Source organism: Perca flavescens, chromosome 16 (genome assembly GCF_004354835.1).
Source record: "Perca flavescens isolate YP-PL-M2 chromosome 16, PFLA_1.0, whole genome shotgun sequence".
In the NCBI taxonomy this organism is placed as follows: Eukaryota; Metazoa; Chordata; class Actinopteri; order Perciformes; family Percidae; genus Perca; species Perca flavescens.
Window position 1 is genome coordinate 282,212 of NC_041346.1, and position 18,732 is coordinate 300,943.

The window sequence follows — 18,732 nt, forward strand, 5'->3', positions numbered from 1 at the left end:
AGTCATCAGAAAACTTGTGACATGACTCTGAGTTGTACTGGAAGTCAGAGGTGTATAAGGGGAACAGAAAAGGAAGCAGCACAGTCCCCTGTGGGGCCCCTGTACCACTCACCACCACATCAGACAGAACACGGTCCAGACGGACAAACTGTGGTCTACTAGTCAGTAGTCTATATCCTTGACGTTCCACTTCCGGGTTTGCTCCATGCATGGCCGCCGGAAAATCCGCCGGATTTCACTTATTTAGGGCGGATATCCGTTGCCTTGGGCTTCCTTTGTGTTGGCATTTTAAACTCTGGTCTATTTATGAGGACTATGGTTAACCTTTTCTCAGATCTCTGCAGGGTAAATCCAGACAGCTAGCTAGACTATCTGTCCAATCTGAGTTTTCTGTTGCATGACTAAGGTGAACATGTTCCACCAAAACAAGTTCCTTCCGAGCCTATTTTGGACCACTCCCAGATGAGGCTGGTAGGCAAACTGTAGAGGGTCCAGAGAAGATCTCACCTGCAGCCTCAGGAAGGCTCGTTTGCTCTCTCAAGGCTGCCTGGTGTTTGTCTTCTTCTACCCCACACCCGGTGATCCCCTTCATCCCCGTCCACCCCTCCCTCACATTGTTGAGTTGTAGTCTGGCCTCCAGCTTCCTCCTGTACGAGTCTTTACACTCCCTCAGTTTGTGCTCCTGTCTGTCCCCTGACCTGAAAGCTTTCTTCTTCTCATTCAGAAGAACCTTCAGGTCACCTGTGATCCACGGCAGTGTAATTTTGGAAAACAGAGCCAATTTTTTTTTCTCTCAAGTGAATGTACATCAGTGTTCTTTGTTCGTATGTTCATTATATCTGTTTTCAGTCCTTGTTTATTTGCGTTAGGTTTTTTAATATTGGCAGGGGGTCTGGGAGTATTATTGCTGACAGCTGTATCAGCCATGGCTTGGGATTTCATTCCACTGCCCTGTGTCGTGTTCCAGGCCATGCTGTAGGCCTAGGCCTTAAACTGTATAATTAAGCCTAGTATAAGGCCTAGGCCTACAGCAAGTCCTGGAACACGACACAGGGCAGTGGAATAACGCAGTGGAATGCAAAGCCTAATAATTAGGCTTTGTGTTTGGATGGTTAACAATTGCTATGCAAATCCCTTATTACCTGATTTGTGATTCTGAACTGCTTGCACTGATAGAAACACAATACATAGTCAGATATTCATGGTGTCCCTGTTCTGTTTAATGCATTTTGTACAAATATAGAAAGTAGGATTAAAAAGCTGCTATACTTATATTCAAACCATGCAGTGCCCATTCCAACTGTAATCCGAAATAACTTAGTGCCACCTAATTGAAGAGATTTACAGTGTATAGTTTAATTACATTGTTTGTGTGTGTGTGTGTGTGTGTGTGTACACAGGTAGAAATCTCTAGTACAACTAGACACACACACACACACACATTTAGAGTTGATGTACAGTGCTTCAACCTTTTGGGGTTAGTATTACTCCAAACTTTGCGCTGAACTACACGTTGTGGCCCATTTCTCGTTCCATGATTCCATGCTTTATAATTAGATGCACCATGTAAGCACAATACTAAAACAAAATGCTTTCAAACTAGAATTTGACTCCGGGCCCAGAGTCCAGACCATAGACTGTATAATATTAACAGTCTATGGTCCAGACATGATGCAGGTTCTGCCTGGTTGGTTATCCAGCCTTGTACACCTAAAAGAAAAGTGAATGTTTATGCTTGATATTCTCCTGCAGTCCCACATTCAACTCTTCTGTCTGGAGAAATGCATGTAGGAGGCCCCCACAGACATGCTAATCGAGAATTTAAGAGAAAGCGCCCTGCCTCATTAGCAAGTGTTTACGTGGGTATTCAATACGTAGGCACTAGGGCGCGAGTGGGGGCTCCTCCAGTTGGTTCAGTGATCACTCCCCAGTTCCCTTCCCAATCCCTCCCAACAGCTCCACGGATGGCATCCCCCTAAACCCGCTAGCTGGAGAACCACAATGCAAATACACAGAACTGCTTATGTTTTGGATTGGTTCGCTGATTATAGCAATTTCCTGAAAAGGCGAATGTCCCCAAAGCTGTGAAAAGGCACGAGAGAGGATAACACGGAAGAAAACGCACGGAGATCGTTAACCTCGCTAGGTAACGATAACGAAAAGGTAACTGAGCTAACGTTAGTTTGCTAACATTAGCAGCCACTGCAGAGTCGGGGGTCTTTTAAGCGACACCAGAGCACGTAAATCTGCTATTAACGGCGGCATAACGGTACTAGCTACAATAACTCTGACATGTAGCTATGTGTGATCTCTTAAATCGCCTGGCGGATAACATTCGCCCACCCGGCAGGCCAGGGACACCCGAGCCAACGTTACCGTCAGACAGCTTTGGCCATTTGTGTGGTTACTACCAGCGGGCTAACGCTAGCTGACTAGCTTGTTAGCTGTGTCGCATAGCTAACAAGCTATCTCCGCTGCCGTTCAATCACGGTCCGTATTTAAAGAACAAGAGAAACACACGTTTAATATCATTTTGACGTCGTTAGTATTATCAGTTGGGTTAACGTTAACGTTAACCCAACGTGAGTTAGCCGTTTGTGTTAAACCAGCCTGGCCCAGTATGAAGAGGACATACTGATACTTGATACAAATCTGACGAGGGTCGGGGCGTAGTGGTGAATTCGTTGTAACGTTAGCTAGCTAGCTAGTTCTACACACTAAGCAATGCTGCTGTTAACGTCAACCGTTTATTACTATTTCTAAATGGTTCATGCTGCTTTTTCTCTCCTTTTGTATTTAGCTAAATGGCAGCAATACATTATAAAAGAAGCTAGCCTTTTCAATAAAGAGAAAATCATTTGTCATATACAGCAAAGTATAGCTATTCTACTAAACAAAACGGCTTTAAAGTTTTAAGATAGAAAAGTGTTATACTGTTACTTTGCATTCCATTTACCATATCTGTACTGGCCTGTCTTGTTTGATTAAAGCATTTAAGGAACACTTACATGACAGAAACTTATGTTTAATGCCAAAACATTAAAACATTCAACAGATAGAGAAAGCCAGCAAGTGTTGCAGAGCCAATGGCTGAAAGGTGCTTTCTACTGTTGAAGTCTTTGAAGATGGTTTGCTAGGAACAGTCTCATTCACTTTCATGGACAGCAGAGAACAGACACCTGTCAGTGATTCGCTTAAGGCAGTTAAAAAACATATGTATTGTGATTTTTTTTTTGCCATGATTATTAAAAATCTATTTTCCCTAATTTTTTTTTACCGATGATTGACCTTAATATTGTCTGTTTCTACAAAAAATAATCAGTGGGTTATTTGTTATTTGCATCTGAACATGTTGCATTGCTTGAAGACTCTGGTTCAATAGACATCAGATGAGAGATTTCTCCTCTGTTTTATTTGCTGCCATTTGTACCACGGCTAAGTCTCACACAGCACTTCTTCTCAGACGGGGTACATCCATTTCCTTTTATTGGACTGGCAGACCTTATCGCTCTGCCTTTAAACATTCAATATATTTGCCCTCACCTTGCTAATTCTGTTTGATTGGACCCAGAGCTACCAGAGAGGCTCAACTCTGCGCCATAAAACCCCTTTAAAAATAAATATCTTTGGTTATTTGAAGACGTTTGTTCTTTTAACTGAGACAAACCAGTCAGCCAGCCTTTTATTTCTTCTCTTTGTGTCACAGCCCTGAACATTTGACTCTGGTAGTCAAGGAGATGCTATGCAGGAGGCCTCTGTTGTCCTGGCAGCTTCAGGAGGGTTTCTCGCTCTTTGGAAATCCTACACTGCTTGCTTGTTACTAATATGCAGCTATGTTGCAGTGTAACACAAGGCTGGATAGTTAGCATTTCAGTCTAAAACTGTTTAGACTCAGCGAAGTCACACAGTACACTCACTGGGGCCAATACAGGAAATCGCAGATGAACATTTAATTTTGAACATGAACATTGTTTTGTTTTTACCTCAATCGCTAGTTTCAAGTCTTCTTCAACACAGCATGATGTTCATTTAGTAAATGATGAACCGAGGACAGAGGCTTAGCTAGGCTAATCATGCCAGTGTTTTTTCTTGGTTTGTGGAAGACTTAGGAGCACGTATTTGGCGGGGGGTTTAGGGGAAAATGGAAAAAAAATAAGCTTAAAGACAAAGTTTGCTAAAGAAGTCCACTGGGGACGACTACAATCATTAGATCTTAGGATAGTCCTTTAGTTAGGTAGTTAGTTAGTTTTAATGATTTTACATTTATTCGCCTTAGGTGGTGCCCAAAATTAACCTGACTCCTCCAGATGGATTGCTTCGCATTAGCTCGGCATATCCATCTGGGAACTTTCCGTTGGAGAACTTTTGGGAAGGGGCGGAAATACTGGTTAGCTGATTGGATGAACCATCTGTCTATCACCTATGTTGGTGATAGACGGGCCAAATCAACCAATCAGATCCACGAAGCGTAGGAAAATACAACCACAAGCTGCTGCTGCAGGCAAAGCATAGCTCGTTAGCTCAACATGCAAACATGTCGGTAAAGGATATTTGCCGTTTGTGTAACGAGAATTTAGGAATAAAAGGCACCATTTCAGGTTCCCGGACCGCTGTCTGAAAATACTGGTTAGCTGATTGGATAAACCATCTGTCTATCACCACCTAACCCACCTCAAAACCAACGCTGATTGGCCCGGTCGTTTGGCTAACGGCTCCAAATTTTCTCTGCCTCAAGATGCCAGACTGATCTGGGAGAGGAGAACTGGAGCTCGCCAGATCAGGACGGTCTCACGAGGCTAGCCCAAAATGGTGCACCTTATAAATAAACCTTATAGTGACTGTTGTTTTGGCTGTTGTTTTTGGACACCAAGAAATGTCTTGTTCAGTTCACTTAAAGGAACGTTTGAACAAAACCTCACGTCTGAGAAAAGGTTAAAGTGCTGATTACTCCTCAGTGTCAAAAAAGAAGGGTAAGGGTATCCGGAGAATACAGGTCCCGGCCAGAATGGGTCATATGTGTCCTCAGATGGCGTTTTCCCATTACATGGTACCTGCTGGCCTCTCCTCGCCTCGACGCACTGTGCGTCCGTTTTCCATTGCAGATTTGAGTACGGCCTCAGCGTGGCTGGTCATCATAGCGGCGCCGCAGTAAACTGCCGTGTCCTAACACGACACACACACAGAACGTTGAAGGTGTGTTGTTGCCACAGCAAGAAGACACATTTAGTTTCAAATGAAGCTGGAGGCAGCAAAAAAACCTGATTTTTAAAAACCGTGGGTTTCTTCAGGACACCCCCCTCTGTCGCTTTCACTTCATCTTTTGGTATCGCCTCAGCTCGCTTGGAACCTCGACGGAGGCGATAGTAAATAAAGTACCTGTTAGCAGGTACCAGGGACTTTTTTTCATAATGGAAAACCAAAAAAGGCGAGTAGAGTTGAGGCGAGTCGAGCAGGTACCATGTAATGGAAAAGCACCAAGAGTTAGTGCAAAAATAATTTTTCAAACATTATTATATGTCTGAAAATATACATTAACATGAATCTAACATTTCAATAGCAAAGATAAATTGGCCTATTTTGTTACCATGGTAGCCATACAGTTAAGCTTAAGAATTCACTGCCATACATTTTCATCCATACTGCACAGTTTAATGCAACTCATTTTCTTCAGTATATATGTAGTAGGGGGTCCCTTCTCTGTCTCTCTTTTAGCTAAGGGGTCCTTGGCCTAAAAAACGTTGAAGACCCCTGGCCTAGAGGATATGCTCTCAGTCGGTGTAATGTAGGTACAGGAGAGGGAAATGCAGGTTTCAGGTAGACTGATTCAGGTAAACCCACATCCTTCGACCACTTTCCAAGAAGTGACTTTGTTCTGTTGCTTTTTGCTGCAGAACAAAGATGCCTGAGGTCCGGGACCTTTCTGAAGCATTGCCAGAGATGCACATGGACCCAATCACTGGAGTGGGAGTAGTAGCCTCCAGGAATAGGGCCCCCACTGGATATGATGTGGTAAGTTACTGAACTTAGGACAGATAGCAGCTACTACTACAACTACAAAATGACCATGCCAAATAATCATCAATTTAGATGGCATAGGTCAAAGTAATTCCTAAAGCTGTTATCATGACCACCACAGTAACACTCATTACTGTAAGTGCAGTAAAACCTTTTGTGAGTAGAAAGCCAATACTTTATCAATATTTACCTGTTCAACAGACATAAACGTGTAGGATGCAATATTTCAATCTGCTCTATCTACATGCAGTCTCTCACCCACTGCTGCCGCTGTTTTACACAACCACGGCATGCTGCTGTATGTAATGAGGTCTAACTGTTACTCTTAGTTTGCCACAAATCCTGAAATGTGTCCAGTAAACTTAGCTGCTGTCTGAAACAATCCAGCCTCTCTGCTCTACCAGAGGTAAACCCACAGCAGCTGCTGTAGCACTACACAAGGAACTTCCCATGTCATTCTACTGTGAAAGAACTGGGCCCATTGTAGATGGCTGACATTGAACTGTCACCTTTACAGCTGCAGTGGATGTCATGATCATGTTTTACTCTGAACTACTGTAGCAATGACCTGTATCAGGCATTTTAGCTCGTTAAAAAGATCAAATGTAATCTTTCTGTGGAAGGTTGATGAAAAAGGTCGTTGACAGGTTAAAAGAATCCTGTGACATCCACAGATTGTAACTGATTTGCCTCCAGGTTTCTGCAACAACAGACGGCCTGGATGCTGACCTGTGGAAAGATGGCCTTTTCAAATCCAAGGTGACGCGCTACCTCTGCTTCACCAGGGTCTTCTCTAAGGAAAATGTAAGGAACTCCCCTCACCCACCAGCCATGCATGTTACAATCTTATGTCACACATGCACCGTTCAGTCCCCACTTTATTCCCATTTCTCCTTCTTTTCTTTCTTCTTTTCTAGAGCCATTTGGGCAATGTTCTTGTGGACATGAAGCTGATCGATATAAAGGACACTCTGCCTGTGGGGTTCATCCCCATCCAGGAGACTGTTGACACCCGTAAGATATACCGTGACTTTGATACCGGTTGTTAAACCATACTTTTTTCGATACCAATTTAATTAAACAAAAAGAAGTTACACATTACGGCACAAATCTTTGTATTTATTTTTCAGCTCCTACTACGTGAGCCGTCTCTATCTAACGTGTAACGTTAGACAGCCAATCACAGACGTGATTAGTTCTTGGTAGAAGCATGCTGCGTGCTGATTGGCTCACTGACGTTGATGAGATTTACTCCTTAGGTGTTGAACTTGGGTATTGAATGACGAGGCATTTTTCCATACTCAATACTTTAGAGGCAATTCGGTCGGTGACTAAAAAGTATTAAATTGGGTACCCAGCGCTACTTATAGCATCGCTGTGTGGTAACACTGTTTGTCTGAAAATGATTCAAATGAAACCTTTAATGGCCAAGGATGTCAGGCTTCAGAGAGCCTCTCTGGCATTGTTGTATCGTTGATGAGCTGTCTGTCTGTCTGTGTCTGTCCCACAGAGGAGCAGGCCTTCAGGAAGAGGCGTCTCTGCATCAAGTTTATCCCACGGGACTCCACAGAGGCCGCCATCTGTGACATCCGGATCCTGGGACGCTCCAAGCAGGCCCCCCCACAGTACACCTTTATAGGGTGAGCAGCCTGGGACGTGATGAGAAAGTTGTCTTGGTTGTAGACTTGACAAATAGTTGTCCATTGAAGATAATCTAAATGAGCACCAGGCAACAGTAGTTTAGTATCCAGGTGGATTGGAATAGTTTGGCCTGTAGTTGAAACCACTGTTCCACTCTTGCAGTTTCAACTTTCTCCCACTTATCGAGCCACATGGATGATTAAGATGAACCTTTCCACTCTTTCAGGTGTTAGTGCATGCACAGGGAGTATCTGCAAAACACACTGTCAGTAGGTGAGGGCCTGGAGCATCTCTGGAAATACATGTCAGGGTTTTCCCGCCATTATAAGGTTTAGGTGCAGCATCTGAGCCGTTTTGGGTGGCACTTACCCTAACCCTATGTAACTAAAAGACTTTTCTCAGATCTAATGATTGTAGATGGACTTCTCTAGCAAGCTTTTTGAGTATATCTGCCCTAGCTTTTCCAACATTGTAGACACAGATATGGTAATAATAATGGTCTAAAACAGTGTGAATAAGAGACACAGACCGACTACAAAGTGACTACAAAATGACCACAGAGACCCAAAACAACCCAAAAGAAAAAATGGTGAAAAAGAGACCCAACACGTCAACAAAGAGGGATGGAACTCACGTTTTGAGGGGCTGGAGCAAAAGACAAAGTACACACATGCTGTCTATTCAGCCTATAACCTTTCTTCATTATCTGAGGAAGTCTTTTCAGCATGTTCATATACTGGTTTAACAGGGAGCTTAACAACATGGGGATCTGGTACCGCATGGGGAACGTCCCTCGGGCCCAGGACTCCATGCACACACCAACCACCAACAGCGTCCACACCGTGACCTCGTCCTCCAGCTCGGCGCCTGTCCCAGCCGCTCCCATGCTCAAGTAAGTCCCGTCTAATGACGCGTTTGTACACATGTATCCTGCATTTACGCTGACCCGAAAGCTTTGACTGTTGCCCCGGTAACAGACGTTCAAATCAGTATCTGAATCTGAATGCTTGTTTTTTTTTTTTACGTTATAACATGTGCATTAACCCAACATTGCCCATGCAATAATGAATAGTATTCCAACATTATTCATTATACATCAACATGAATTATCCCTTGTGTTGTCCTTCGGGTCACCAGGACCCATAGATTCAGAAGGTTTTGTCTCTATTGAACTAACTAGATGCTGTATGACTCTTCTTTCTTTTTGCCCCAAGACATATTTCCATGACCCTCCCAGCCAGCTTCAGAGGGAAGAACACTACCCGGCCAGACTACGAGCACCAGAACTCCAACCTGTATGCTATCTCAGGTCAGCACTTAGTCTTCTTCTCCACATCTTCTCTCTTCACCAAATCACAAATGTTGTTTTGAAAATTTGCCGATCCATCCAGAAGGAAGACTCTCATTATCTTCATACTACGTGTACAAGAGCTTTAAATGCCCCGTGAATAGTTGTTAGCTGGTAAGAACTTTACACTTTATCAACAATAGAATGGGTCAAATACTTTGATTTATGACCAATTACCTGCAAAACTAATGACGCTCCCATCAGCCTTTGTGTTTACTCCTGATTAGCAAGTTAGCATGCTAAATATTGTCTGCTACAGTATGTTAGCTTGTGGGGGTTAGCATTCAGCTCAAAGCCTGCTGTGCCTAAGTACAGCCTCAGACCTTGGTGCAGCTCATCAGAGTCTCTTTTTCTGCTATTCTATTTTGGAGGCTTAGATATTTATAGTCTTTTCAGCAGGTTCAGTCCTTTTTTATCTCCACTGTAGCATGAACATATCAGAAGTATTTTTAGTAGCCTTAACAGCCTTTAATACATTTCTCTTTAACAAATGAAGCTTAATTTATAACCACTGTGGACACACAAAAAGGGCTTGGAATATACAAACGCCACTTTCGAAGCATGAATTGGGATTTATAAAAAAAAACTTTGAGGAAATGTGCCTAAATTTACGAGTCTCTGACCCATGTGTACACAAATTTTGGAGATGGAGAGGGTTGGTGGCGCAGATGGTGAGGTGGGGAATGGAAGCCAGTTTGCAGAAATTAAACATGTAATGTTACTTTATATCCCACGTTACTTATAGATCCACTTCATCATGAACATTCAAACTAGCAGTGTTGTTTTTAGTTGCTCGTACTAGCTAACTTAAAGGAGAATTCCGGCCAATTTTTACGTTAATCTTGATCGCTATAGCTACGCAAGTACTTTCGATAGAAAAAACCCCGACCCAAATCAGTGCAGGTAACACGGAGAAGCTGCAGCTACGTACTACAAGCGTCCCCTGAGCTAAAACGGCAGTGCTCGGGGCAAGTTTTAGAGTGCCTTTGTGCCTCTTAACAGACACAAAATGCAATTAATATGTCTGTGCCACATGAACAGGGCCCTTACGTGTCAACAAGATGCGTTTTCAACTCAGACATTGTTTAAATTCACCTACCCTGGTCCCTGTCTCGATCCTGCCAGTAGCTAGCTTGCCCTGCTAGCTGATAGCCGTTAGCTGCTAGCTGCCGTTTGGTGAGTGTATTCAGACAGGCTTCTGTGATAATCATCCCAAAAACAATCCACGGAGTGGTGGTGGTGTGGCTATGTCCTCCAGAGGACAGGTCATGTCATGTCTTGAAGTGTATTCCCCCCTAAAAAAACAATAGTGCGGTAGTAGCTGTTAGCTGCCCTCCGGTGAGTGTGTACAGCCAGATAGCTGTTAGCCGTTAGCTGCTAGCTGCCGTCCGGAGAGTGTATTCAGCCAGGCATCTGTGCTAATCATCCCAATAAAAATCCACGGAGCGCCCGGTGGGTTGGTGGATATCCTGCATAGGACAGATCATGCCTTTGCAGCGAAAGGTTTAGATTATTTCCCCCTCAAAATAGGTAATTGAGCACTGTAGTGGTTATGACCATATCAGTGACTATGTAACTACATGGAAACGGATAAACGATGTCTGTGGCTTGCACAGTAATAATAGCGTTACTGAAGCCTAGCTGTTGCATCGCGGTCTCCTGGGAAGTCAGTTGTAGCAGAAAAAGGTAAACAGTAATTTGCAGATTGGAGCGTAGTGTGTGTGAAGAGTGAAAAGCGGAGTTGTTTATAACGGAAGAAGCTTGGAGTATGAAGAATATAGCAGATATGCAACACACGGAAGAGCCTTTTTATGTTTGATGGTCATCCTTATTTATTCGAACCAGAGTATACAGACGAAGAACTAGCCTCAAGAGTTGGAAAGAACGAGACTGACAGACAGAGGGGAAACAGGCAGATGAACTTGCTGCTCCAAGCACAAGCTAAAGGTAGCCTTCAGTAACTGGGGGACATAGCCACACCACCGGGCGCTCCGTGGATTTTTATTGGGATGATTATCACAGATGCCTGGCTGAATACACTCACCGGACGGCAGCTAGCAGCTAACGGCTAACAGCTATCTGGCTGTACACACTCACCGGAGGGCAGCTAGCAGCTAACAGCTACTACAGCACTATTGTTTTTTTTTAGGGGGGAATACACTTCAAGACGTGACATAACCTGTCCTCTGGAGCAGTGGTTCCCAACCTGGGGTCCGGGCACCCCCAGGGGGGGCGGCAAAGATCACAGGGGGGGCGCGAGTCTTTATCTGGTTTGAGGTTGAGGTAAAAAAAATTGTTTTGCACATGTTAAACAAATGATGATAATTCACTAGAATATCTAATGTATACAAAAGTCAGTATGAAAACTATATATTTTGTTGTATCCTCATTTTTCCTGCCGCCACGGCATCACAATTTTATGAATGAAACATGGAGGAGAAACGTAACAGTGCTGATAACTCCTCTGTATCAAAAAGGAAAGTAAGGCTCTATCTCGAGAGTTACCTCAACTTTGGTTTCGGGCGGGGGGGGGGCTCAGCTTTTCTTAGACATGAGTAGGGGGGGCGCCAAGGAAAAAAGGTTGGGAACCACTGCTCTGGAGGACATAGCCACACCACCACCACTCCGTGGATTGTTATTGGGATGATTATCACAGAAGCCTGTCTGAATACACTCACCAAACGGCAGCTAACGGCTATCAGCTAGCAGGGCAAGCTAGCTACTGGCAGGATCGAGACAGGGACCAGGGTAGGTGAATTTAAACAATGTCTGAGTTGAAAACGCATCTTGTTAACACGTAAGGGCCCTGTTCATGTGGCACAGACATATTAATTGCATATTATGTCTGTTAAGAGGCACAAAGGCACTCTAAAACTTGCCCAGAGTACTGCCGTTTTAGCTCAGGGGACGCTTGTAGTACGTAGCTGCAGCTTCTCCGTGTTACCTGCACTGATTTGGGTCGGGGTTTTTTCTATCGAAAGTACTCGCGTAGCTATAGCGATCAAGATTAACGTAAAATCCTTTAAAAGGGATACCCCTGGGTCCCCAGTTTGTGAACTAATAGTGCGTTCCATTTCCCTCGGAAGCTGGAGGCTGGGAATGACGTCACACGAGTTGACTGCGTTCCATTTACAAGTCAGATTTTTCATTAGCTCTAGCCAGGTTAGCCATACCAATTGATAACAATGCATCAGGCTGTTTTTTGTGCATCCAAACAGCATAGCAACATGTCCACAGATAGAAGTTGGACAGGAGGGTGTATGACACAAATAAGACAGAAGAGCTAATAAACTGTATGTCACTACAGCTTTCTCTACTGATGATGCACGGGGCAGCCATGTTGGATTTTGAGCTCGGGGTACTCGGAGGTTGTCCAAGTTCTGAGCTCTGAAATCTGAGGTCAGGGGGCGTGTCTCCGATTTTGACCTCGGAAAATCCGACTTCCGAGTACAAATGGAACGCACTATAATACCACACAGTACTTCAAATGTGGACACTGCCATCTTGTGTACGTTACTACAACATCCAGTTTGGCCTGGACATTACCCCCCCCCCACAGTGACTGAAATAGGACAATAACAGTTCAAAGTGTTGAAATAGGGTGATGATATTGTTGAATTCATGTAATAATTGTGAAGTATATGACAGACACCAGGAGTTGACCTACTCTTGTTTTTTCCCCTGGCTGTATTTGGGACATTTGAAAATATGGTATTTAGAGCTGCAACAGACAGAAAACAGAAAAATAATCGCCCACTATTTAAAACAAAAAACGATTATGCGTTAAAGAAATTTCCATGCAAAAATGGCCCAAAATGCAGTTTTCAGCCTCAATAATGGAGACTTTGTTTGATGTCATATTACATATATGTTTTGTGTTAGTTGACCCATTTATCTCAACTGTCTGTTTCAGCAATGGATGGAGTGCCTTTCATGATCTCTGAGAAGTTTGCCTGTGCCTCGTCTGATGTAAGTTGCCTGAGTTGAATGTTTAGCTCTTTGGTGGCAGGTCAGCCTGATGGCGATGGGTCACAGATTTGATGGGGGGGGGTGTCCAGTCCTGTGCTTTAACACTGATGTTTAATAGAACCATTGTAAAAGAATGCTTAACCTGTTTATCTCTCTATAGCAGTAACATAGTGGGAGGTTGAAAGGAAACACTAGAGTCACTGAAGTTAAACGGAGGCCGTACCATACCCGCTGGTCTGCACTCGCACTGCAGTAAAACGTTCAGGGCCACAGCGCGCTTACATCATTCGGATGCGACTTTTGGGTTTGAAAACAGGAAGTGAAGCGCTCTGGTACAGCACACTGGAGTCCATCTCTGTAATGGTTACTTTGTGGCTCATTTGGCATTGTTCGGGGCGTGGCGACACATGGTGCCTAACAGCTTTATTGCTTATTCAGTGCACGTCAGATCCGTCCTTGGGCACATTTAGTGATCACACTAGTTTCGCATTGCCAGACCTTCCTACACAGCGCTGCGGAGGAAGATGTGGCTAGTCCACACAGCATTCTGGGATGGGAGATAAATGTGCTCTGGTTTATTGGCATTTCTTTAAACCAATCACAATCATCTTTTTTTTATTTATTATACAGGAAAAGTTAAAGTGGTGATAGAATGATTATATAGGGTATTTTACACTGTTCCTTAAGGTCTCCTAATGGGGTATGTAACATTGGTTTGGCTGAAAATTGCCCGAATGCTATTTTATTAGGCCCTTAACTACCCTGTGAATATGGCTCTATTTGGAACGAGACCTTTTCTTCCAAATATGGAATGCTCATGAATATTCAGAATGAGCTGCGCGCTGATTGGTTTGAGCAAACTACATAGAAACACATGGGAGACTCGACAGCAGGTCTCATATTTCAGACACTGCAAAGTTATACATTGTTTGTCGGGCTATTTTGTTATTAAATTCACTTCTGAGACTTTTATAAGCGAGAAATCAACTACATAAAGCTCAAATATGGGACGTTTTACGAAAATTGATGACTAATTGCAAATTTGGTAAGATTGTGTGTCGGAGTTCAGCGGCCGGTGCTGCCTGTGTTGCTGCCTCGCCGCCCGGCCTGCCTTCCTTCACAGACCCCGGCCTGCTATGAGGTAGAGAGAGTTCAATCACGGCTGGCAGCCCACGGCACTGCACACCTGCGCAAAGTCACCGTTTTTTGGACTAATGGACTAATGGACGCCGCTGCCCTGACAGAGCTCCAGGGACTGTTAAAAAAAACGGTGACTTTGCGCGGGTATGGAGTGCCGTGGGCTGCCAGCCGTGACCAGCTACCTCACAGCAGGCCGGGGTCTGTGAAGGAAGGCAGGTCCGGCGGCCAGGCAGCAAGACTACCTGATCTCAGGTCAGTTGTGTAGCCTATGTAAATGTTGGGGCATGACTGTTCTCTTAATACACCCATGGGCTGACAAAGTGACAGGTCTTGGGAGGTTGACGTCAACTTCCAGCTTTGTTGGGATTTGCCCGTTTTCAGCGGCAGTTTCAAAATATGAGATTTTCATAGTAAAGGGGTGTCAGTGGGACTTTGAGCTTCTATGTACAGTATGTCCTATTTACCCACCGAACTGTCGTTATTCAACTATGACAGGGTAAAATCGGTTTTGCATTATATCACCCCTTTAAAAGTAACATTAAGTTACAATATAAACGGGCCTGACTCAGTTTAAAAACTGGTTTCCAGCAGGTTCCTGTTTTGCAGATACATAAAAACATTTAGATACAACTTACAGTACATAAGGACAGAAACATTTGTACAAGACCTCTGCATAGACCAGACAGATACAGACCGCTATCTTGGGCGGTGCTAAGCTCCGGACGGAAATACGGTAATAGTCTCAGGAAGGAACTTGTTTTGGTGGAACGTTTTGTTTTAGTGCAACAGAAAACTCAGATTGGACAGATAGTCTAGCTAGCTGTCTGGATTTACCCTGCAGAGATCTGAGGAGCAGTTAACCATAGTCCTCACAAATCCACCAGAGGTTAGAACACCAACACAGAGACAGAGGAAGGGGACGGACATCCGACTGAACTAAAACGTCCTCGATATAGACTACGATCACACTGATGCGTACCGTGCCCGAGTCCAACCAGACGGCGTCCTGGCCCACGTCTCTCCAGCGGGCCGGGGCACGGCCCAGAGCGACCACACTAGTCAAAGGAAGTGGACGGTTTAACTGGGCCGAGTGTGAGTCTGTCCTAACAAAGTGTCTCTGCTGTCCATGTCCAGCTGCAGCAGGTGGATCTGATGGGCATTACTATCAAGTCCTTGGCTGAGATCGAGAAAGAGGTGAGTAGACAGAGGAATTAAGTTGGAGTTGCTGTAGTTCTGCTAATATTATAACATTATGTAATATAACATGTAGGAGATTTCCAATTTTATTGCAAATTTATTTATTTTCATAGCTTTGTCCATTACTTCATTGGACTTTGTTGTAGCAATATTAGGGCTGCACTACATTGATAAATAAACAGATATAATAATAATAATAATAATATTTCAGTATTCTGCTTAAATACAACAAACTGCTTGGTGAGTTTAAAACAAATGAAAGGAAATAATTTCCAACATTCTTTTATTGAACAAATTGAACATGTAATTGAATATTAAAGGCAGTACTAAAAAAGACTAGAATTTTAAATTAAAACTAAAATTTTAAAGGGTAGTTTTCTACTGATATTTTTTTTCAACTAATACAAAATCTCTGTCTTTTGTGTTTATTGCGACAGTTGATATTGCCATGATGATTAAAAAAAAACGATATATTGTGCAGCCTTAAGCAATATTGCTATAAAGAACCAGCTTGTAATACACAGCAATGATCCTTTTAACTGGAGGAGTGTGTGGGAAGCAGTGGCATCTCTAACAGCAGACGATGGGAGATCTAGGGTTGGCCTTTTATGGTCGTAGCACATGTTCCTGTACTGCCAGCCTGTGTCCACCAGAGGCCAGTGTGGTCCGGAGTCTGATTGCATCTTGTGAATCCCAGATGTTTTGCAGATGATTTGATGCATCCAGTGTAGACTGGGATGCTTTCTGCCAGAGCACATAACAAAGGACTGATGTGTGGCTGTCCTCTGTCAGTATGATTACAGTTTCCGCACGGAGCACAGTGCAGCGGCCCGCCTCCCTCCCAGTCCAACCAGGACCTCCCTGAGCTCTGAGGCCTGAGGACACCGGCCCGCAGGAGAGACCTGTACACCACTACTGAGCACCTGAGAGGAGGAAACCACAACAGCAAATATGTCATGGTCTCCATGTGTTAGTTGTACTGTTGAATTGTAAAGGAAAGTGAAACCACTGAGAGCAGACCAAAGCAGAACCCTGAGGGATTCTGGGAGAAACCACTATGTCCAACATGGATGAGCTGGCTTTTTAATGGAAATGGAAATGGAATGACCCATTGTTGGACAAAACAGACCTTTCTTGCTCAAGGAAAGGACTCTCACTCATCAGATTTATTTTCCCTAAACTATGGTGAAGTGTTGTTGCCAGACACCACGCCCAGCCTGAAGATAAAGCATGATGGAGGCCGCTCTGACCAACATGCCATCATGCTTCTTTGTTCCTGGCCCAACTGTTGCTCTGTGATTGGCCAGGCCCGGCACCACAGGGCCTATCCTCCCAGCTCATGTGTTGGAAATGCAAAAGGAAATGTCATGTTATGGGATTTAGTTTTTAAGCTTGTACTGCATATCTTGATGGGGAATGATGTCATTGTTCTCTAGATGTTACTGTAATATAGCGGTGTGGCTGTGAGTGCACTCTGTGTTTAGGATTGTGTCAGTGTGCTTCCTGTTTGCCACAGATGTTCCTCACACATACTGTACCACTGTTCTCTTCCTGTGATCATGTCAGCCAGTTGTTTAGGGCTGGGTATCACGCTTTCATGTTAATGATCAACACTTGCCTTTGGTACCAACACCAGAACAATACCTTACTATGTAATATATAAACCTTTTTATTATTTGATCTGAAACCCTCCTTCACATGTTGATAAAAGGCTTCCACCTGTATGGTGAGGCACAGCGACACACTGGGACACAGCTGCAGAGAGTTATGTATGTAACCAGGGTTCTGTGAATTCTGTCTGGCTGCTATTACTCTAGCTGCTGCAACTGGATCCAGTCTCCAGTTTACCATCCACGTAGAGCATCTACTACAGACAGGTATCAGAAACCGCCATGATCGTATCAACGTTGAACGATTCTGAAAACTACCGCTACCGCTAGAATCCCCTCGAGCCTTTGGGAAATTGTGTTGGCGAAAACAGAAATGTCAAATGAAATACAGTAACCCAAACAGCATTTCTTTTTAAATGACCATCCTTGCCAACAGTTTTTTTTTATTTTTATTTTTATTTTATTTTTTTCTTTATTTAACCAGGAAAGTCCCATTGAGATTAAAAACCTCTTTTTCAAGGGAGTCCGGGCCAAGAAGCAGCAAAAGAGTTTCAAACATACAATACAATTACATACACATTATGAAAAACAGTTACAAAGGATCGACTCAAGTGTTCTCAATCTGGACTTAAAAGCGTTCAATGAAAGTAATTCAGTCAATTTCCAGTCTTTCTGCAACATGTTCCATGTGTGGGGGGCTGAGTAAACAAAAGCCCTTTTTCCCAGTTCTGTACGGGCAAGTGGAACAGCGAGCAACAAAAGATCATTCGAATGCAAACAATGAGAGCTAACGCTCCTCCGTGAGGTTAAGTTAGAGATGTAGGATGGCAATAAGCCAAGCATGGCCTTATAAATGAAAGCATACCAGTGACCCAGCCTCCTGGAGGACAAAGAAGGCCATCCCACTCGAGAATACAGTTCACAGTGATGGGTCAAGACCCTACAATTAGTAATGAACCGCAGAGAAGCATGATATGCAATGTCAATCTTATGGAGACATTTAGCAGAAGCATTCATGTACAACAGGTCTCCATAGTCTAAAATAGATAAAAATGTTGCATTAACAATGCGCTTTTTTGCCTCAAAAGAAAAACAGAATTTATTACGAAAGAAAAAGCCCAATTTAAGTTGAAGCATTTTCACAAGATTATCTATATGGGGCTTAAAAGTCAAGGAGTCATCAAGCAAAATACCAAGGTAGTTGTAGGTGTGAACCATCTCTATGACATTTCCCTCAAGAGTAGACACTAAGGGAGTAGATTGAGGGACCTTCTTAGTGTTTTGATCAGTTGGAACCACAGAAAGGTTTGAGGGTTGATACCCAGCCCTGGTTTCTTTGCATCATCATAACTGTCTTCACTATTTTGATTTACTTTTCTAAGTACAAACTGAAAAATGTTGCCGAAAAAGTGCTTTTTTTCCTTGAGCACAAAAGTGTTGAGCCTACGGTGCACATGTATCCTCTGTAACAATGGCAGCTCTTTATTTCAGCTTCCCTTTTAAACTATCTTTTCCTTTAGCTTGAATCTGTTTTAGAAGTTGGATCTATTTTAATTAGCAGTTTTATTTTTGACCAAGTACAGTTCTGATGATACTCTTGGAACTCTGACTTTTAACCCCAGTGCGTGTTAACCAGCAACACAAGCACTGCCAAACTTTCTTGGATGGAACAACTCTGAGGAGTCGCCGTGGGCAACAACCAGTCCTTCAGCATTGGAAATGTTTCAAATGATTTATGATTAGGTTCAGGAACCAGCTCCAACACAGGCTCCTCATTGGTGGATAATCTGTGAACTAAAGGTTTCTTGTAAA

General features: G+C 43.5%; 1 protein-coding gene across 1 annotated transcript; it reads left to right on the top strand.

Moving 5' to 3' along the window:
* The first annotated feature begins 1,846 nt into the window (after positions 1-1,846).
* mvb12ba (multivesicular body subunit 12Ba) lies at positions 1,847-16,997 on the top strand. Its single transcript, XM_028601653.1, has 10 exons — positions 1,847-2,163; positions 5,892-6,009; positions 6,712-6,819; positions 6,933-7,029; positions 7,526-7,655; positions 8,405-8,548; positions 8,871-8,965; positions 12,918-12,973; positions 15,248-15,307; positions 16,103-16,997. The coding sequence occupies exons 2-10, from the start codon at positions 5,899-5,901 to the stop codon at positions 16,187-16,189; spliced, it is 888 nt and encodes a 295-aa protein (XP_028457454.1). The 5' UTR covers positions 1,847-2,163; positions 5,892-5,898; the 3' UTR covers positions 16,190-16,997.
* The last annotated feature ends 1,735 nt before the right edge of the window (positions 16,998-18,732 follow it).